The sequence below is a fragment of the Stegostoma tigrinum genome, chromosome 16 (genome assembly GCF_030684315.1).
Source record: "Stegostoma tigrinum isolate sSteTig4 chromosome 16, sSteTig4.hap1, whole genome shotgun sequence".
In the NCBI taxonomy this organism is placed as follows: Eukaryota; Metazoa; Chordata; class Chondrichthyes; order Orectolobiformes; family Stegostomatidae; genus Stegostoma; species Stegostoma tigrinum.
This window is the reverse complement of record NC_081369.1, coordinates 56,750,365-56,772,541: the sequence shown is the minus strand read 5'-3', so window position 1 is coordinate 56,772,541 and position 22,177 is coordinate 56,750,365. Positions and strand designations below refer to the sequence as shown.

Here is a 22,177-nt window from a genome sequence, read left to right as displayed (position 1 = left end):
AATTTGTTGCACTTCTCTTCTGTACTGTCTCTTTCTCACTTCCACACTTGTTTTTTCAATTTCTTTCACTGTCAGTCTATTTTTGAAATGACCCTTCTCATTTCATCTCTTCTTCTCTCGACCTTCTGCTCATCTAGGCTTTCAAAATGATGTATGCCAGGACTTAAACAATCTCAGCTTACATTCTGAAATTCTTTTCCCAAAACTCTTTTCCCTCTGTCATCCTTTGAAATGCTTCTGAATTTTACAAACCACTGGCATAACTTGCCCTAAAGTCCCTCATATAACACAGTGTGCAGCTGGAGGAACACAGCAGGCCAGGCAGTAAATAATTTCTGAAGAAGGATTCTGATCCGAAACGTCAACTTTCCTGCTCCTCTGATGCTGCCTGGTCTGCTGTTCTCCTCCATTTCCACACTGTGTTACCTCTGACTCCAGCATCAGCAGTTCTTACTATCCTTAATATCCCTTACTTTGGCTCAGCATCAATTTTTCTGATTGTACTCTGGTGAAAAGGTTTCAGTACACTTATTTTTGCATTTGCACTGTTCCTAGGTTCTCTTTCAGGTTCCAGTGCTTCTAGAATGTCCCGTCAATGGAAGTGGGAGATCTTTAGCTTACAAGTTCTATTATGAACCCTGTCTGTATTAATCCCACATGAAGACTAAATTCTTTACGATGCCTTTTCCTGTCGCTCACAAACTTATTGCACACAATGCTGTCTGAAGCCTGCATAACAAAATGTGAAGCTGGATGAACACAGCAGGCCAAGCAGCATCTCAGGAGCACAAAAGCTTTGTTATCTTGGATTCTCCAGCATCTGCAGTTCCCATTATCCCTGTCTGAAGCCTGCATCCTTTTAAGACTTTCATATCCTTTCCTAGATTTCATCATTGTGCTGTGAAATTTTAACGTTATTTTTGTAACTCTGAGGCGACCAGAGGCTGATATGAAAGCAAAATATCTGCAGATGCTGGAAATCGGAAATTAAAAACAAAAAGTGCAAGAGAAACTCAGCAGGTCTGGCAGCGTTTGAAGTAGAGTCTGTTTTTATTTGCGATCAATGCTGGGGCTGTTTTGATTATTAATATCACAGAATCACAAAGAGGGGGCCATAACATTTTTTTGGGCTAGATATAAATTGCATGAGGTTTTTCGAAGGATTCTTACCATGAGGCTTTGTGATATTTCTCCTGTATCTTATCAAACACACCTCATTAACTACCTACCTCATCCCAATGGCATCCCTCATGTCTACTGCTGGGCCTATCTTACAATGCATCATTCCTCTAACGTCTCATCACTCAGTGTATTTTTGCCAAATCTTCTGCGCCTGTGCCATCTTTGAACAACCTCCATGTGCCCTGTCAATTGTTGAAAGTCTGGTGTTGCCCCTCACAGGTGGCGTAATGGCAAAACAGCCACAAGCCCACGCTGCTCATGGCATATAGTCGGCATGGCTGGCACTCAGCCGGATGTACTATCCCATTCTGTCACCAGGTTTCATAACCAGGTCACACGGTTTATCTGTCCGTTAGCTCCATCCTGTCTGGCCACCCTCTCCAGGTCACCCCCATTCTGTTCCCAATACCCACTGTAGACCCACATCTTATCAATGGCCAGGAGGGAAAATTCTCCGGCAAGGCATTAGGCAATCCCAAACAATGAATTTTTATTCATAGTCAACAAAAGGAAGTGCAAACAAAGGGAACAGAGGCTTCAGTTCATCCCTACAGTGTAAAGCAAATGTTGGTATCATGTTTATTTTACAATCTGTGATGATCTGTTGCGCCCAGCTCCCACCTTTTGGAACTGCGTATCATTCAGATCCTCCTTGCTTGCCACACTCGATGCAGCTGGGTTCTGTAATGAATAAGGAGAGCTTACTCTTCCTCCTCGGAAGACTCCAGTTCCTCAGCATCCAGGACATTGCCTCATGGCCTAGTCCACTTGCAATGACCACAGCAGACCAGGATGATGCCTCATTTGTACGGGACCCTAAAATGCACCAAGTACACAAGAATGCTCAGAGATGCAGGAACTGTGGCAATTGCCAGGGTAGTGAGCATAGTCCTCCAGGGAATGATAACAGTGATCAGAAATCACCTGAACATGAACCAAGTAGAACCCCTCGCTGTTGATTAATTCTGCCTCTCACTGCCAGTGTGTGCAGTCGATAGCGTCCAGTGCCTGGTGGAAGCCAGCTACTTTCCTGAAACCTACTGCCTGGGTGCAGCATTTCCCTTGTCATAAGGATATGAAATGGGCTAGTGTGCCCTTGCACAGATAGCACTGGCCTCTATCCTGCTGCATTAATGGGGATGTGACTGAGAGGTGCCCAAGGTGCCCTGTTGCTGCCTGGAAGGAGCCGGTCACCCTGATGTTCAATGCTGCAGTGACTCTCACAGCCACCAGGAGAGAACGGCCTCCCACCCCTGCAGCACTCAGATCCCCCTTCAGCATCCAGCTTCTTGCACAATGTTACAGAGCCTAGGCCTTGCTCAGCCTCAGTTCATGGAATCGGGGCCAAAACATACTCTGGGCCTTCTGCACATTCCATACATCCCAAGGGGCCCATAGCCCGAGCTCTTCCTGAGCGAGGTGCTCCACATCTTCTAGCCCTGAGCTTGCTGTCGACCCTGCTCCTCCTGTATTCACTGTCACTTTCTCAGCAAGGCAAACACAGCAATAAACATCTCATTAGCAGCAACAGAGCCCAGGACTGTCAGTGGGAATGACGTACATTGGGATCATAATGAATGAATTACGTTCTTAGGTCTCAGTATATTAATAGTGGCATATCCTGCAGATGAGAGCTGTACAATCCCTTCTGTACAGTGAGATGCGCAATTCCCTAATAACAAGGGCCATGTCTCCAACATGTATTCACCTTCAGGCTCAGCTTGTACAGAAACTTGGTGAAGGCGTCACACTGGATGAAAGACTGGCATATTGCATCAAAAAGAGAGTGCGTGCTGCTGTCTGACTCCCTTCCCATCTCTGACCCACATCCACCATAAAACTTTACATTGCATTCAATAAAGACCATTATTAAGCTAATGATAGATAGTGAAGCAATGATCTGCACCTCCCACAGCACTGTTGGAAGTTGCACAACTAATGAGTCACCTTTGGCTGGCGTTCACCTCTTTTTACATCATTGCTACTAACTTCAGCTTCATTAAAAAGCCAATGATATATTTGCAAGGACCATTTTTTTCCTTTCATGGGATGAGGGACTGGCTAGCCCAGCATTTATTGCCATTCCTAGTTTGCCCAAAGGGCAGCTAAGAGTCAACACATTGTAGTGGTTGTGGAGTCACTTGTAGGCCAGACCAGGTAAGGCCCTTCCAAAATTTGCTGGAACCTAGGGCAGTCCCAGCAGATTGGAAAACAGCAAATGTGATGCCACTGTTTAAAAAAAGGAGGTAGACCAAAGATGGGGAATTATAGGCCGGTTCGTTAACTCCTGTAGTGGGGAAAATGCTTGAATCTATCATTAAGGAAGAATTTGCAAGGCATCTAGACAGAATTGTCCCATTGGGCAGGTGCAGCATGGGTTCATGAAAGGCAGGCCATGTTTAATTAATTTACCTGAACAACAGTGGACAACAGGAACCCAGTAGCTGTGGTGTATCTTGATTTCCAAAAGGTTTTCAACAAGGTGTCGCACAAAAGGCTGCTGCATGAGATAAAGGTGCACAGTGTTATAGACAATGTATTAGCATGGATAGAGGATTGGATAACTAACAGAAAACAAAGAGTGGGGATAAATGAGTACTTTTCTGGTTGGTGATCATGGACCAGAGGTATGCTCAGAGATCAGTGTTTGGATCACAATTGTTTACAATTTACATCGATGCTTTGGCATTGGGGACCATGTGTAGTTTGTCAAAGTTTGTGGATGACACTATGAGTGGTACAGCAAAGTGTGATGAGGACACTGAATGTTTGCACAGGAACATGGAGAGATTAAATGAGTGGGCAATGGTCTGGCAGATAGAGTTCAATCTTGACAAACATGAGTCATCGATTTTGGTAGGAATAACAGTAGAAAGAATTATTATTTGAACAGTAATAAAGTGCAGCATGCTGCTTTGCAGAGGGACCTGAATGTTCTTGTGCATGAATTGCAGAAGATCGGTTTACAGTGCAACAGGTAATTAAGAAGGTAAATGGAATATTGTGAGATAACAAGGTGTGGAGCTGGATGAACACAGTAGGACAAGCACCATCTCAGGAGCAGGAAAGCTGACGTTTTGGGCTTAGACACTTCTTCAGAAATCCCTTCATTGCTAAAGGGATTGAGTTCAAAAGCAGAGAGGTTATGTTTCAGCTGTATAGGGTGCTGGTGAAGCCCACATCTGGAGTACTGTGTGCTGTTTTGGTCTCCTTACTTGAGAAAGGATGTACTGGCACTGGAGGGGTGCAGAGGAGATTCACTAGGTTGATTCTGGAGCTGAGAGGGTTGTTTTCAGAGGAGAGACTGAGTAGACTGGGAATATTGGAATTTAGAATTCATTGAAATTTAGAAGAATGATGGGGGATCTTATAGAAACATTTGAATTATGAAGGGAATAGACAAGATAGAAGCAGGGAGGTTGTTTCCACTGGTGGGTGAAACTAGAACAAGAGGAAATAGTCTCAAAATTAGGGGAAGCACATTTAGGCCTGAACTGAGGAGCAACTTCTTTACCCAAAGAGTTGTGAATGTGTAGAATTTCCTGCCCAGTGAGGAAGTTGAGTCTTCCTCATTGAATGTTCTTAAAGCTAAGATAGATTTTTTTTTAAACAGTAAGGGAACTAAGGGTTATACTGACAGGGTGGATAAGTGGCACTGCGTCCATGAAATGATCAGCCATGATCTTATTGAATGGCGGAGCAGGCTCAAAGGGCCAGATGGCCTACTCCAGCTCCAGGTTCTTATGCTCTTATGGTCCAAGTCACCTTTGACCACCATTTGAACTCCAAGCCCCTTCACTCTGCATGAATAGCAAATAATCAATAAATGATTGCAAGTTAAAGATAGCTGGAATTTACACTATGTGCCCTGACAATATCCTAACATCCAATAAATGTGGATCCTATACTTTCGCCTACCAAACCAATAGTAAGTCCATCCATCCTGGACATTGTCCATTTTCCAGTTGCATTTCACATCTAAAGAAGTGATGGCAGGGCACACAGATCTCAGTGGAAACCATCAACACCAGGTCCTGTGCTGGTCACCAGGTACCCTGCCATGACTCATTTCCACCCATTCCTCCCTTCTGTGGAGAGAATAAGTAGATTTGCTGCTTTTCACATTCCCAATGATTACAATACCCAAAAGAAGTAGGGCTTCATTCTCTCTTTGAGGAGTGCATAATACAGTGTTACATCTGCAGAGAAGATGCAGAGAGAGAGCAGACTTTATATTTGAGAGGACGTTCAAAAGTCTGCCTACAGCTGGGAAGAAGCTGTTCTTAAATCTGGCTATATGCGTATTCAAACTTTTATATCTTCTGCCTAATGGAAGAGGATGGAAGAGAGTATAACTGGGGTGAAAGGGGGCTTTGATTACGTTGGTTACTTTTCCGACTCCATGGAGTCAGTGGATGGGAGGCTGGTTTCCGTGATAGACTGGGCAGTTTTCATAGCTCTCTGTAATCTCTTGTGGTCTCGAGAAGAGCAGTTGCCACACCATGCCGTGGTGCATCCGGATAAAATGCTTTCTGTGGTGCATCAATGAAAATTGGTAATAGTCTTTGCGGACATTGCAAATTCCTGAGGAAGTAAAGACGTTGTGCTTTGAAACATTAGAAATGACCAGGAACATAGGAATTATGAGGGAATTAGGGGGTGGCAATGGCCTAGTGATATTATTGCTGGGCTGTTAATCCAGAAACTGGACAGCATTCTGGGATCCCAGGTTCAAATCCCACCTTGGCAGATGATGGAAGTTGAATCCAATAAAATATCTGGAATTAAGAATCTAAGGAATACCATGAATCCATTGCTTCAGAGATAATAGGAACTGCAGATGCTGGAGGATCCAAGATAACAAAGAAGCCTTCCTGCTCCTAAGATGCTGCTTGGCCTGCTGTGTTCATGCAGCTCCACACCTTGTTATCATGAATCCATTGCTGATTGTTGTAAAACTTCATATAGTTCACTCCTGTCCTTTTGGGAAGGAAACTGCCATCCTTAACTGGTCTGGCATACATGTGACTCCAGACCCACAGCAGTGGTTGACTCTTAACCTACCCTCTGGGCAATTAGGGATGGGTGATAAACACTGCTCCATCTAGCAAGACCCTCATCCCATAAAGGAAAAAAATAAAGTCCTGTTTTTCATCAGAAACCAAACAATTTATTTCTTGAATCTGTTGCTTGATTCTGCCTCCACTGCATTTTGGGGCAGTGAGTTCCATAGATTCATAACTCTAAGAGAGAAGTAGATTCTCCTCATCTCAGTTTTGAACCTTCCTCCTCTCATTCTATATCAATGGCTTCTTGTTTGAGAACATTTGTGAATGTTTTGGCACTGGTGACCCTTCCTCAGAACAGGAAGGAAGGGTCACCAGACCCGAAACATTAACTCTGTCTTTTCCTTCACAGAAACTGCTAGACCTGCTGAGCTTCTCCGGCAGCTTTGTTTTGGCTCCTGATTTACAGCGTCTGCAGTTCTCTTGGTTTTTATTTAACATCTCTTTAACGTTCATTTGTTCAATGGACTGGTTCAAATAGAGTTAAATAATTCCATTAGTCGATGTTTTAAGCTGTACTGTACTAAACCTGAAAAGATGTTTATGGCATATTTCATGACCTCCGGATGTTCTGAAGAACATTATAGGCAAAATGGTAATGGTAAGACATTGTCTTTATGTTGCAATTTAACACTTGTCAGCTATTTTACTCACAACAATGATGCAACGACAAATAACATACATTAATGAAGAATTGAAGTTTGAGGAATAAATATTGAGCAAGAATTAGGGAAAAAGGTCATATATTCTTTAATATTGTACTAAGGAATCTAATATGTTGATTTGAGAACGTAGATCCAGGCTTCAATTTAATATTTTATACATAGGTCAGTCTAGATGATGTCACGTTAGATTTTTCTGTCACGTTTTGTGATTAGAGTCATAGAGGTCTACAGCATGGAAACAGGCCCTTCAGCCCAACTTTCCTTTTCTGCCTGATTTCTACAATTAAACTTGTCCAATTTGCCTGCAGTTAGCCCATATTCCTCCATGCCTATCCAATCCTGTACCTGTCCAAATATTTCTTTAATGACAAAATTGTACTCGCTTCCCCTACAATCTCTGGCAGCCTGCTCCAGGCACCCACCATCCTCTGGACCCGTGGGTAACTCTGCTCTTCACCTAAAACCTGTGCCCTCATTAGCTGAAAATAGACACAAAAGCCCAATGGCATGACGACATCGCACAAGCGGGTAGCAGAAAGAGATCATTCGGCTTGACAAGCCTGTGATAGCCCTTTAGTAAAACTATTCAACTAATCTCACTTGCCTGTGCTTTCACTGCAGCCGTGAATGATTCTTTTTCTCCTGGTGGTAATTCATGTCTCTTTAAACATGTTACTGTTAGGTTTTCCTCATACTCTCAGGAACACCAGCTTAGAACAACTTGCTCTCTGTTATAAAATAATGTTTCCTCACATCACCTCTGATTAATTTGTTATATATTCTAAATCCATGTCTGCAGACTCTCAACTGTTCTGTCATTGGAAAGAATTTTCCATATCCTCCACAATTTCCTTTGCTCTGTATCAGCATCACTTTGTGTCAAAATCCCTCAATCAGGGATATGCCCAACAACCCTCCATACACCTTGTACTACCCTACCAAGGGAAAAAAGCTGTTGGCTGTCTACCTTTGTTGATTCTTTTGAACTTGTTCCAGGTTCAGTTCATCTGCATTGGTAAAAATGATGAGCATCGCTCAGTAAAATTGCCCCCAGCATCTCTTCTCCAGTGGAAGTCACAGAGGTAGATTATCCTCATGAAAGTATTTGGTTAGATGTGGCAATATCTCACACACTTCTCCTGTTTGCTCTACCCTGACTTCAGGTGAAGTGCAGCACTTTTTGTGGGATGACAGAGACTTTGGCTGGATGGTTGCCAAAGCTCTCAGTCACCGGGCTTTGTACAGTTCCTCTTGTCCCATGAAAGAGTAATTGAATAAGATCAATGACTGTGATTATTGGTACCAGGATAGTAGAAAGTAATCTGGTTGTATGTCCTTCCTTCTAACATCTTGCAGCTCCTCTGAGATAGAGCCGACTGCACAGGACTCCACATCTAGCTAAATGGGATAGGGAGGGTCAACTGAAAAAAATAAAGTCAGTAGCTTCTAAATCTTGTTGGCCTCTCTGAGTGATCTGATAGTTGCATACATTGCCTGTTACAGTATAACAGTACCCAGACGGCCAGACGAAGACAGCTGCCTCATTCACAAGGTGATGACGTGGCTTACAATAGCAGCTGGTGCCGTGATAACTGGAATTAGCTATCAAGCATCAGCATTTTCTGGACAGCTCGGGACAGAAGGTTATAAATAGAGAAAGCCACTTTATTGGCTATGGTATGCTGCGATGATAATGCAGTGACTGAGACATGTGATTGCCTTTCTGCTCAGCGCTGATTGCAATTTTTGGCTCAGCAATTGTAGGAAACATTTCAACGATACAATCAGCTTCCCCATGAAACCCCATAAACCTCAGGTTCATTCTTAGAACAACACAAGTTTAGTCTACCAGTAGCTGATTTGAGATTATACACACAAATATAATGGAGGGCTCTTTGAAACAAAGTGTATGGAGGGTTGTTGGGCGTATTCCTGATCGAGGGATTTTGACACAGAATGATGCTGATACAGAGCAAAGGAAATTGTGGAGGGCATGGAAAATTCTTTGTAATGACAGAACAGTTGAGAGTCTGCGGACATAGATTTAGAATATATAACAAATTAATCAGAGGTGATGTGAGGAAGCATTATTTTATAACAGATAGCAAGTTGTTCTGAGCTGGTGTTCCTGAGAGCGAGTGAGATTAATTGAATAGTTTTACTAAAGGGCTATCACAGGCTTGTCAAGCCAAATGACCTCTTTCTGCTACCTGCTTGTGCAATGTCCTCATGCCATTTAGGCTTTTGTATCTATTTTCTCCTAATGGACATGAAATCAGGAATTTTCAGCTTACAAAACAAAAAGAATAAAGAACTGCGGATGTTGAAAATCAGAAACAAAATCAGAAATCGCTGGAAAAACTCTGCAAGGGTTCTGTGGAGAGAAAACAGAGTTAATGTTTTAGTTTCAGTGACCCTTCTTCGGAACTGACTGTAGCTGGAAAAGGTTGATATACATGCTGATGAGGTGAGGGGAGGGGGAGGAGTAAATGGTAGTTGGAGATGGAGCTCAGCGAGCCAAAAACAGTTAAGGAAAGGTCACCGGACCCAGCATGTTAACTCTGATGCTCCCAGACCTGCTGAACTTTTCCAGCAACTTCGGTTTTTCTTTCTGATTTATAGCATCTACAGTTCTTCCAGCTTTTATTGAGGCAGATAAAAAAAATGAGTAGAGATTGGCCTGGGGGCATATCAATAGCTGCTAATGGGGATCATTAGTGGCTGTCATTCGGTTGTTTGTGGTAGAAGCCCATGTGATGATAAGGCCTGGTATGTGCAGTTTGGGGTAAGGACGTGTGGGAAGGTGCTCAAGTCCTAACATTATTGAACTTGATGTACGAATCTTTCTCCTGCTACAGTCAGTTCTGAAGGAGGGTCACTGGACCCGAAATGTTAACTTCGTTTTCCCTTCACAGATGCTGCCATACCTGCTGAGTTTTTCCAGCAATTTTGGTTTTGCTTGTGAACTTACACTCCATGTTGGGTGTAACTATTGGAAAATTTACCCTTTAAATCCCATCAGCCTGGTAGTGGTAGCGGTTCCAGGTTCCGGGAATTCCAAAGCTGCCTTCTGATTCACAAACATGTAGCAGTCTCCACCTGGTTTGTCCATATAGATTTCCTTCAGACTCATCTTTTGTTTTTCTTCTTCTTTCCTTTACCCTCCTCCTCTTCCTTGCAATATCATTCATTTCGGCATTTAATCACCAGTGTCTTTCATATGGTCCACTCTTTGATATATTCTTATGTCCTCCAGAATTTCTGTTTTGTATTCTCTTTGCTTAGAAACTGTTATATCTGATGAAAAGTCATCAAACCAAAATATCGGTGTGGTTTTTACCAGCGCTGCACTGGCTGGTCTGTACTCTCAGTGGCTCCCCCTGTTAAGCTCTGGTAAGACTGCCAACCAGATTTGTTTTTCTTTATTCATTCAGGGGCTGAGGGCATCATTTGCTAGACAGCATTTATTGCCCATCCCTAATTGCCCAGAGGGCAGTTAAGACCAACCACATTGCCGTGGGTCTGGAGCCACATGGAGGCCAGACCAGGTAAGGATGGCAGTTTCCTTCCCTGATAGACATTAGCAAACCAGATGGGTTTTTCCAACAATCGACAATGGATTCACTGTCATCATTAGATTCTTAATTCCAGATTGGTCAGCAGCTCCAAAGGATGGGAACTCCCTACTAGACAGAGGCCGAAGCTGAGCTCTGAACTAGAGTGGCCGCAGTGTGTTATGGCAGTAGGCTAAACTTCCTCTGGGCCTGTCAGTGAGCCCCAGTTTGTCATCACTTGTGGTAAGCAATCCACCCGTCCAGTTTCTGAGCTGAATGTGCGTCCCTGACTGCACAGTGTCCTTGCTCCAGCATTGCAATGATAGTTGCCAGTGCAGTTCATGGCATTAAAGTACAGAAAAGCTGTGTAAGTGAACCAGAAATGTGGGTTGTTGTCTCTAAGAGGCTGGCAAATGTCAGATGCCAGTGTCTACAGGTGTGGGTTTGTGCCCATGGAGCATGTTGGTCTCTAGTGTCTAACTTGGATCAATGGGCAAACTGATTTCCATGTCAAGATTTCTCAATGTCAAGCTTGTTTGGCCCATTTTATAAGGTAGGAAGTTGAATGTTAATGAGGCAAGTTGGGCCATTGGCAAGGTGTTTAACAAGCAATTGGCCCCTTAATTGGCAACTCACCACTGTCTAGGAGCAAATTGTTTATCAAAAGCACAAAAGATGGTGTGAGTTTCTTCTGAGACCGAAACAAGCCTAATCGGGTTTTATGGGTGATTGAGGAACAAAATTCACCATAGCCCAGAGGTAGCAGGAGCTGCAGATGCTGGAGAATCTGAGTTAACAAGGTGTAGAGCTAGAGGAACACAGCAGGCCAAGCAGCACCAGAGGAGTAGGAAGGCTGACGCTTTGGGATGAGACCCTTCACCATAGCCTATGTCGCTCAGACTCCTGTTAGGTTCTGAGATGCTGCTGGGTCTGCTGTGTTCATCCAGCCTCACATTTTATTATCTTGGAATCTCCAGCATCTGCAGTTCCCATTATCTCTCTCTCCTGTTAGGTTCTGCTCTGTTTACCCATATTACGGTAAGAAACGATAGCAGGTGGTGCACACAGCCCAGATCATCACGGAAGCCAACCTTCCATCCATGGACTCTGTTTACATGGCTTGCTGCCAGGGAAACGTGGCCAACATCATCAAAGACCCATTGCACCCTGGTAATGATCTCCTACAACCTCTTCCATCACGCAGAGCATACAGAAGCCTGAGCACACGCACCAGCGGGTTCAGGTACAGCTTGTTCCCCACGGTTATTAGACTGATGAATGGACTCTCTAGCCTCAATTAATGCTGATCTTGCTAATGTTGATCTCACCTTGCTCACACCCTGTGCAGTGTAACCTGTATGCCTCTAAGTCCTTTTGATCAATACATCCTTGCTTACAATATTCTGCCTGTACTACTCATAAACAAAGCTTTTCACTGTACTTCAGTCAACGTGACAATAAATCAATCAATCAATCACAACCTTCCCTAATTTTAAAGATGTCAGCCTCATTTCTCAGAAGGAAAGTGCCTAGTTTTTCAATCCCGATATGTCCAATCTCTGCAATTTTAGCATCATTTGTTGTGGACCTTCAATGCGCCCTGCCCTGTGCTTCTGTATCCTTTTCATAAAATAGTGACCAGAACTGCATGCATTCACTCTGCATGGTTTAACTAATGTTTGATACACGTTTCACATGTCTTCTGTTCTGTCCATCTGGAAATAAAGAGCAAAGAACACTATAGCACAGGAACAGGTCCTTCAGCCCATTAAGACGGCGCCGACACATGACACCTTTCTAAACTAAAAACCCTTTACCTTTACACAGTCCTTATCCTTCTATTCCCTGCCTATTCATATGTCTGTCAAGATGCCTCTTAAACATTGGTATTGTATCTGCCTCCACCACCTCCTCTAGCAGCACATTCAAGGCACTTATCACCCAATTTCTTTTTAAAAAGTGTGTATCATATTTCTTTTAAACTTACCCTCTTCTACCTTAAACCTATGTCCCTGAGTAATTGCCATTTCTACTGTGGGAAAAAAAAGACTGTTAGTAGGCACCCTATCTGTGTTTCTCACAAATCTGCAAACTTCTATCAGCTTGCCCCTCAACCCTCGATGATCTAGTGAAAATGAACCAAGTGTGTCCGATCTCTCCTCATAGCTAATACTTTCCAATCCAGGCAACATGCTGTTAAGCTGTTCCGTACCCTGTCCAAAGCCTCCAAATCTTTCTGGTAGTGTGGTGACCAGGACTGTACATAATATTCCAAATGTGGCCTAACCAAAGTTGTGTACGGCTACAACATGACTTGCCAATTTTTATACTCTGTGCCCTGTCTGATGAAGGTGAGCATGCCCTATGCCTTCTTGATCACCTTATCCATTTGTGTTGCCACTTTCAGGGAGCTGTGGACCTGTTCACCAGATCTGTCTGTATGTTAATGCTGGTAACGTTCTGTCATTTACTGTGTATGGTCTTCCTGCATTAGAGCTTCCAGAATGCAACACTTCACATTTGTTTCAGAGATAATGGGAACTGCAGATGCTGGAGAATCCAAGACAACAAAATGTGAGGCTGGATGAACACAGCAGGCCCAGCAGCATCTCAGGAGCACAAAAGCTGACGTTTCGGGCCTAGACCCTTCATCGGGGCGGATGGGGTGAGGGTTCTGGAATAAATAGGGAGAGAGGGGGAGGCGGACCAAAGATGGAGAGAAAAGAAGATAGGTGGAGAGAGTATAGGTGGGGAGGTAGGGAGGGGATAGGTCAGTCCAGGGAAGACGGACAGGTCAAGGAGGTGGGATGAGGTTAGTAGGTAGGAGGTGGGGGTGCAGCTTGGGGTGGGAGGAAGGGATGGGTGAGAGGAAAAACAGGTTAGGGAGGCAGAGACAGGTTGGACTGGTTTTGGGATGCAGTGGGTGGAGGGGAAGAGCTGGGCTGGTTGTGTGGTGCAGTGGGGGGAGGGGACGAACTGGGCTGGTTTAGGGATGCGGTGGGGTAAGGGGAGATTTTGAAGCTGGTGAAGTCCACATTGAGACCATTAGGCTGCAGGGTTCCCAAGCGGAATATGAGTTGCTGTTCCTGCAACCTTCGGGTGGCATCATTGTGGCACTGCAGGAGGCCCATGATGGACATGTCATCTAAAGAATGGGAGGGGGAGTGGAAATGGTTTGCGACTGGGAGGTGCAGTTGTTTGTTGCGAACCGAGCGGAGGTGTTCTGCAAAGTGGTCCCCAAGCCTCCGCTTGGTTTCCCCAATGTAGATGAAGCCACACCGGGTACAGTGGATGCAGTATACCACATTGGCAGATGTGCAGGTGAACCTCTGCTTAATGTGGAATGTCATCTTGGGGCCTGGGATAGGGGTGAGGGAGGAGGTGTGGGGGCAAGTGTAGCATTTCCTGCGGTTGCAGGGGAAGGTGCCGGGTGTGGTGGGGTTGGAGGGCAGTGTGGAGCGAACAAGGGAGTCACGGAGAGAGTGGTCTCTCTGGAAAGCAGACAGGGGTGGGGATGGAAAAATGTCTTGGGTGGTGGGGTCGGATTGTAGATGGCGGAAGTGTCGGAGGATGATGCGTTGTATCCGGAGGTTGGTGGGGTGGTGTGTGAGAACGAGGGGGATCCTCGTAGGGCGGTTGTGGCAGGGGCGGGGTGTGAGGGATGTGTTGCGGGAAATACGGGAGACGCGGTCAAGGGCGTTCTCGATCACTGTGGGGGGAAAGTTGCGGTCCTTGAAGAACTTGGACATCTGCAATGTGCGGGAGTGGAATGTCTTATCGTGGGAGCAGATGCGGCGGAGGCGGAGGAATTGGGAATAGGGGATGGAATTTTTGCAGGAGGGTTGGTGGGAGGAGGTGTATTCTAGGCAGCTGTGGGAGTCGGTGGGGTTGAAATGGACATCGATTACAAGCTGTTTACCTGAGATGGAGACTGAGAGATCCAGTGTTTGTTTGGATTAAACCCCATCCATTTCTCTGCCTAAGTTTCCAACCAAACTATGTCCTGTTGTACCCTCTGGGAAATGTCCTCACTACCTGCATCTCTCCCAATCTTTGTTTTTTCCACAAAAAAACTAATTAGACCATCTGAGATAATAGGAACTGCAGAGGCTGGAGAATCCAAGATAACAAAGTGTGGAGCTGGATGAACACAGCAGGCCAAGCAGCATCTCAGGAGCACAAAAGCTGACGTTTCGGGCCGAGACCCTTCATCTCTGATCTGTCAGCTTTTGTGCTCCTGAGATGCTGCTTGGCCTGCTGTGTTCATCCAGCTCCACACTTTGTTATCCAGGGTAACAACACTGATCCTTGCACAACACCACTGGTCACAGATCTCCAATCTGAAAAACACCCTTCCACTGCTACTTCCTGCCTTCTATGACTGACCGAATTCTGATCCATCTTACCAGCTCATCATGGATCCCATGTACTTCACCTTCTGTATCAGCCTGCCACGAGGTACCTTGACAAAAGGCCCTGCTGAAGTCCCTACAGGCAACATCTACTGCCCTGCCCTCATCAATCATCTTCGTCAGTTCCTCAAAAAACTCACTCAAGTTTGTGAGACCCAAAACCATGCTACCTTATTGCTAATAAGTCCATATTTTTCCAAATGTGAGTAAAGCCTATCTTTAAGAATCTTTTCCAATAACTTCCCTACCACTCATATGGGGCTTACTGGCCTGTACATTTCCTGGATTATCCCAGTTGCCCTTCTTAAACAGAGGAACAATGTTGGCGATTCTCCAATCCCCTGGGACCTCTCCCACGAGTAAAGAGAATACAAATATGTCATACAAGGCCTCAGCAATTTCCTCACCTGCCTCCCTCAGCCTTCTGGGTAGATCCCATTGGGCCCTGGGTATTTGTCTACCTTAATGCTTTTCAAAACATCCAACACTTCCTTCTTTATGTATTGACATGCCCTAGAATATCAACAAAACCCTCCCAAGAATTACCATCCACCATGTCCTTCTCCTTTGTGAATACTGATGCAAAGTATTTGTTAAAGACCTCACCCACTTACACCAGCTCCAGGCATAAACTCCCTCCTTTTTCTTTGAGTGGATCTATCCTTTTCCTAGCTACCCTCATGCTCCTTGTGAATGTATAAAATTAAATTTGGAATTTTCCTTAATCCTGTTTGCCAAAGACATTTTAGCTCTCCTAATCAGAGATAATGGGGACTGCAGATGCTGGAGAGCCCCCGAAAAGTCAGCTTTTGTGCTCCTGAGATGCTGCTTGGCCTGCTGTGTTCATCCAGCTCCACACTTTGTTATCTTAGCTCTCCTAATTCTTTGTTTGAGTTCTTTCTTGCTATCTTTGTACTCTTTGAGGGCTCTGTTTGCCTTCAGTTTCTGAAGCACTACATACACTTCCTCACTCAGTTCTGATTTTAACTCTGATTTTTTTCTTCACAGATGCTGCCAGACCTGCTGAGCTTTTCCAGCGACTTCAGTTTTTGTTCCTGATTTACAGCATCTGCAGTTCTTTTGGTTTTTACATATGCTTCCTTTATCTTTTTGACCAAGCTCGCAATTTCTCTTGTCATCCAACGTAGCCGAATCTAGCCATCCACATCCTTTGTTTTCATGAAGAATGTGCTGGCTCTGAACCCTAATCAATTGGCCTTTAAAAGGTTCCTACCTGCCAGATGTGGATTTATTCAAAAAGTCACCCCCAAACTACATTCCCTGGTACCTGTCTAATGTTATGGTAGTTAGTTTTCCCCCACTTCAGTAATTTGATCTGTGGACTACTGTTATCCTTATCCATAAGTAAGTTAAAATTTACAGAATTATTATCACTGCTCCCGAAATGCTTCCCCCACTGAAAATTTGATCACCTGGTTGGACTCATTCCCCAATACTGGGTCTAGTATAGCCCCTTCCCTAGGTGAACTAATTACTTATCGTTTTAAATAACCATCCTGGACACACTCTTGGGTTCTAATCTTGGGATTACTTCCTGTGCCACATGCCAGAGAGGCCAGGAATAGGAAGATAATACTGCTAAACACGTGGCTAAAGAGCTGGTGTAGGAGGGTGAGCTTCAGTATGTGGATCATTGGGAAGGTGAGACCTGTACAAGAAGGATGAGTTGCACTTAAACTGAAGAGGTACCGTTATCCTAATGGTGAGGTTTGCTTGTGTCATTCAAAAGGTTTTAAATTAATGTGGTGGGGGAACAGAAACCAGAGTTGTAGGGCAGCAAGTGAAATGACCAAGGAGTCAGAGACTAAGGTGTGACACTAAGACTGTGAGGGTGGACAGGCAGGAAGAGATCACTGAACATGGCGGTACTGGTAGTCTGCACTATATTCGTTTTAATACGAGGAGTGTGATGGGTAAGGCAGATGAACTTAGAGCTTGGATTAATACACGTCACTATTATGTTGTAGCTGTTACAGACACCTGATTGAGGGAAGGACAAAAATGACATTGTAATGTTTTGGGATTTAGATGTTTCATTCAAGATGAAGAGGGATGTAAAAGAGGTAGGGGAGTTGTGTTACTAATAAGGGAGGATGTTTTGGAGGGTCCGTCCAGTAAATCCATATGGGTAGAGTTTAGGAATAGGATGGGCGCAATCACTTTAATGGGACTGTACGACAGGCCTCCCGACAGTCAAGGTTTTGGATGGAGAGGAATTTGTTAGATATGTCAGGATGGTTTTTATTTAAATAATACCTGATGTTGGTATGTTTTACATATGGCCTTGCAAGTGGCGCAATATTTAATGGTTGTTATATTTCTATTTTGTGATCCTCAACCTTATCTAGATTTGCACCTTCCAGGTCATGCATCTTCCATGTTCTTTCCACCAAACGATGCGACCAGTCTCTGTTTATTTTAACATTGTGACACAGAGATAATGGGGTAGCAGCATGTTTAGTTTTGAACTGGGGTCAGATGTTTGTGATTGTCCCCCTCACAATAGTTATTGAGAATTTCATCTCACTTTGACATGTATGTAAATATGTCGGCTTTCTGCCGCAGCCTTCACTGACGGTACTTGGTCTCATTCATAAACCGTTAAAAACTGTACTGCACGTGGAGTCATCCATCTTTTCATTGCTTCCAGATGGCAAATGACAGCACAGAGACCAGCGAAGCAGGTGAGGAAGAGGAAGATCATGAGGGAGACAATGGAAATAAGGAGCGCATGCCCTTCATCCAATAGTTGCCTCAACCAGGGGAAAGAAAAGGAGTTTAAACAAAAACCTACCTGTTTGAATTTTCTCTTTGTTAGTCGCTGGAGCCAAGAGCGATTTGAGGAGATCTCCCTGGTGCGCAAGTGAACAAATGCTGTTGTACTGTGTGTATTTGTGTCTGTCTGCAGTCAGCCAAGCTACAAGCTGTTTGAATCTTAGTGACCTGAACTGCTAAAGTGCCATATCCTTTTCAGTGCAGTATTATGAGCAACATTCTGTGTCAAGATCAATTGAGGAAGAGATTCGTTGTGTATGCTTCTTCTTATATTTAAAGTGGGCACAGTTCTGTCCTATGTGAATCTCTTGCTATTTTTAGTACGTCTCCAAGTACCATTCAAGTATTTTGTTTTCTCTCTGTGTTGATTTCTTGTGTATGGTTCTGTTAACCTGTTAGTGCCTGTATTTATTCTGATATACATCACTGACCAGCGACCATTTAATACGTGAACGTTAAGTATTCCAAAACATGCATCTTTCACCAGTACAAGTGACAGGAACTGCTTCCAAACTTGCCTTACTGCGAAAATGAAAAATGCATTGACCTATTTATCAAAAGCCTAAATGATGTGAATGGAGATCTCAGTTTCTTTACTTGTTGCATTGGTTGCATTAGTGCTTTTGTTATTTTGTGCCTATCAAACAATGTTTACATAAAAGTTTTAAAAAATAAAAAAAAACAATTAGCAATTGATTACTTGTCAAGTGTTCATTTTATGTTTCAGAACAGGAAGACAAACGTACAAGAATTGAAGTGAAAGAAAGGATTGGATGGATGATGTGTTAAGTCTGTCCCACACACTGGCCGGAATTTTTAGCTTGAGTTCTTGGCTGCTTTGGTGAATGCCCATCAAATCAATCAGGCAGTTGAGAGGCCAGCCACGGGCCTTCCACAGAACCAGGATCCCAAGTGGCAGGAAGTCCCGTGTGTTGGTGGCTCAGTGGCACCACTGGAGTAACCGTGACTGCCACCAGAAAAAAAAACATTCATCAGTGGTCAGGATCATGGAGTGACTCCAGGAGAGGAGTTAGTCATAGCGAGAGTGGTTTTGTAGAGTGGGAAGCGGGGAGTTCAGGAGGAAGGGAAGAGGCATCTTTTCAATAGACCTCGACTCTCCAACTTCCTCATGCCGGGCTCCTCATTCGCGTGCTTTGAGTGCCTTTGATCAAGGGCCTCCTCAAGCAGCCTGCACAGATTTGCATATCATGCTTGCACATGGTGACTGACTCAACAACTGTGGAGTTAATAACAAAGGGACTAGCATGAGGCAATTAAAGGTCACTAAGTGTCTAATCAATAGAAGATAAAGGATTCAGTTCGAAAGGGGATGCAGTAGCAAAGGGACCTGAGGGTCAATATGCACAAGTGGTTAAAGGTGACAGGGCATTTGAATAGGCAATGGGTTTATGAACTTTTTTAATAGAGGCACAGAGTACAAAAACAACAAAGTTATCATGAACTTTTGATAAAAATACTAATTTGACTTCAGCTGAAGAATTGTGTCTTAAACCTGACTGTCCACACTTTAAGAAGGATGAGAAGGCATTTAAAAATGTGCAAGAAAGATTCATGGGGCTGGATCCTCAGATGAAGGGTCTCAGTTATGTGGACAGAGTGGGATTGCTGGTGCTGTTCCCTTTGGAGAAGAGGAGATTGAGAGGAGGTTTGAAAAAAGTGCTCAAAATCATGAATGTCCGGACTGCGCAGATAGCAACTGTTGACAATGGTGGAAAGGTCTGAAACCGTAGGACACTGATTAAAACTGTTTGGCAAATGAAGTGAAGGGGACATGAGGAACATCTTTTCTCAGGCGGTGAGTGGTTTAGATCAGAAGTTCACTTTGTGAGAGAGTGGTGCAGGCAGATTCAATCACGGCTTTCAAAAAAGGAACTCAATGATTACTTGAAGTGAGAAAAGAATTCAGGTGACAAGGAAAAGGCAGGGGAAGAGTTGCTCAGTCGCTATTTAGAAGCAAAAGCATGGACAAGATAGGCAAATTGCCTCGATATGTGCTGTAAGCCTTCTATAATTCTATTACGACTCTAATTCTGTGATTAAAATATTCTTGCAGATTCTAATCTGGCCCTTTCCTTCCCTCATTTTTCTTTCCAGAAAACATAGAAAATAGCAACAGTGGTAGGCCATTCAGCCCTTTGAGTTTGCTGTGGCACTCAATAATGGCCAAAGCTGATTATCTAACTCAATACTCATTCCACTTTCACCAGTGACCACTGATTCCTTTAGCCCTAAGAACTACATCTAACTCCTCCTTGGAAGTATTTAAAATCAGAAGCCACACAGCACCAGGTTACAGTCCAAGAGGTTTATTTGAAATCACAAGCTTTCACAACACTGCTCCTTTGTTAGGTAAAGATAATAACTTGATGTCATGTGACTTCTGACTTTGTCCACCTCAGTCCAATACCAGCAACTCAGTATCCAAAAATATTCAATGTTTTGGCCTCAACTGTTTTCTGAGGCAGAGAATTCCACAAACTCACCACTCTCTGGATGAAGTGATTTTTCTTCATCTCATATACTGGTGACTGTGTGGGTCTTTTGTTGTACTTGTATTCAGAACTGAAAAAAAAAATTAACATTGCTTTTGATTACGGCCCTTCCATCGCTGACATTTTTCTTCCTTTCTGGATATAGACCAGGCCAATATTCTCTATAAGAAATAATGGGAACTGGAGATGCTGGAGAATCCAAGATCCTCTGATGAAGGGTCTATGCCCGAAACGTCAGCTTTTTTGCTCCTGAGATGCTGATTGACCTGCTGTGTTCATCCAGCTTCACACTTTGTTATCCAGTATTCTGTATAAGTTCACTTGGCTACCCTTGCAAAACCCACTAGGACTCTTCTTCATATTCCCAGTTCCTCTGTTTCCGTCTCATCTCTTCTGCTGATGACAACTTTCATTCCAGGTTTCATGTTTATATTTCTTTCATTTCAACGAAGGGCTCCCCCCATCCCAGCTATGTGGTTAATAGGTTTCTCGATGGTCTTCGTTCTATTTTCTGCACAAGCATTCCCCTCTTCCCCTCCCAGAAACAGGATAGGGCTCGTTTTGCACTCACCTTCCACGCCAAGAGTGTCCGTATTCACTGAATCATCCAGCAACACTTCCACTTCCTCCACAGTGATACCACCAGCAAACATATCCTCCCCTGCCCTCCCATTTCTGCATTCCAAAGGGACTGTTCCCTGCGTAATATCCTAATCCATTCCCCAATTACACCCAACACTCTTGCTCTTCCCACAGTAACATTCAGTGCAAGCACAGGAGATGCAAACACTGCTCTTTTTTTAATTGTTTTCCCCTTTCTCACTGTATGAAGATGAAAGCACTGTTTCCAGCGAAGCATTGATTTACTTGCACATGTCTGAATTTAATGGAATATATTCTATGCTGCTCACAATGCAGTGTTCTCTATAATTCAGAGAACAATTGTGGGTTCAGTACCTGTTTTCCATTACAGTTTTCTCCTGTCAGCAATGGTTATCTCTAAGCATCTGGATCACCATCCCATCCAGTTGGCGTTCTGATCTTGAAGTCCTCAACTCCTGCAATATAACAACAGAGCTCAAATTAAGTTTGAGGATGGAACTCATCATTTGATTCAGCACCTTACTACTTTGCAGACTCAGCACAGAGTTCAACAGTTTCAGATTATATCCTATATCCCCAGTTATTTTGAATTGCAGCTGTTGGTGAAGATTCTGCCTTTTACAGTTAAAGCTCCTCCATACAGCATTGGTCTCAATTATTTAAGAGGGGAAACCTGGTGTCTTTCACATAGTTATGCTGTCTTTATCCAAGGAAGGATGCACTTGCCCTTGTTAGAATGCAAGGGAGGTTTACTAGACTTATTCCTGGGACGGGCTGTGTCCAACAGGAGATATTGAGTAGGCAAGTCCTGTATCCTCAAGAGTTCAGAAGAACGTGAGGTGAGCTAATTAAAATATGTTAAATTCTCAGGAGGCTTGACAAGGTAAGTGTTGGAGGGATATGTGTCGTAGCAGGGGAGTTTAGAACGAGACGTCAAGAATGAGACCAAGATGAACTGAACTTGCTTCATTCAAAGGGTTAACAATCTTTGGAAATGTGTACCTCGGGGAACTGTGGATAGTCAGCCGCGAGTGTTTTGAAAATAAGATTGATAGAATTTGGGATATTGAGGGAATTCAGGGATATGGGGATACCACAGGAAGGTGGAGTTAAAGTAGAAGATCAGCCATGATCTTATTGAAAGGTACAGCAGCATGAAGGACCATTTTGCCTATTTCTTGGTTTTTAAATTATTACCTTCTGTACAGTATAATCCCTGACCGAATCAATAGCCAGCCTCCTTGCTGAAAACAATGCAAAGAGATAATAACAGCTAATACCATCAAATATATCTTGTGAAATAATGGTTTTTAAGTATTTCTTGCCTTCATAAATCATATTTTCCAAAAGTATTTCACTTATAACAAAGAGATAATAAGAACTGCA

General features: G+C 43.7%; 1 protein-coding gene across 1 annotated transcript in view; it reads left to right on the top strand.

Moving 5' to 3' along the window:
- vat1l (vesicle amine transport 1-like) overlaps positions 1-18,371 on the top strand; it is a 193,713-nt gene extending 175,342 nt beyond the window's left edge. The window contains exon 9 of the mRNA XM_048546232.2: positions 17,551-18,371. Within this exon, the coding sequence (XP_048402189.1) occupies positions 17,551-17,649 (99 nt within the window). The 3' untranslated portion in view covers positions 17,650-18,371. The remainder of the gene's footprint in view (positions 1-17,550) is intronic.
- Positions 18,372-22,177: the final 3,806 nt, after the last annotated feature.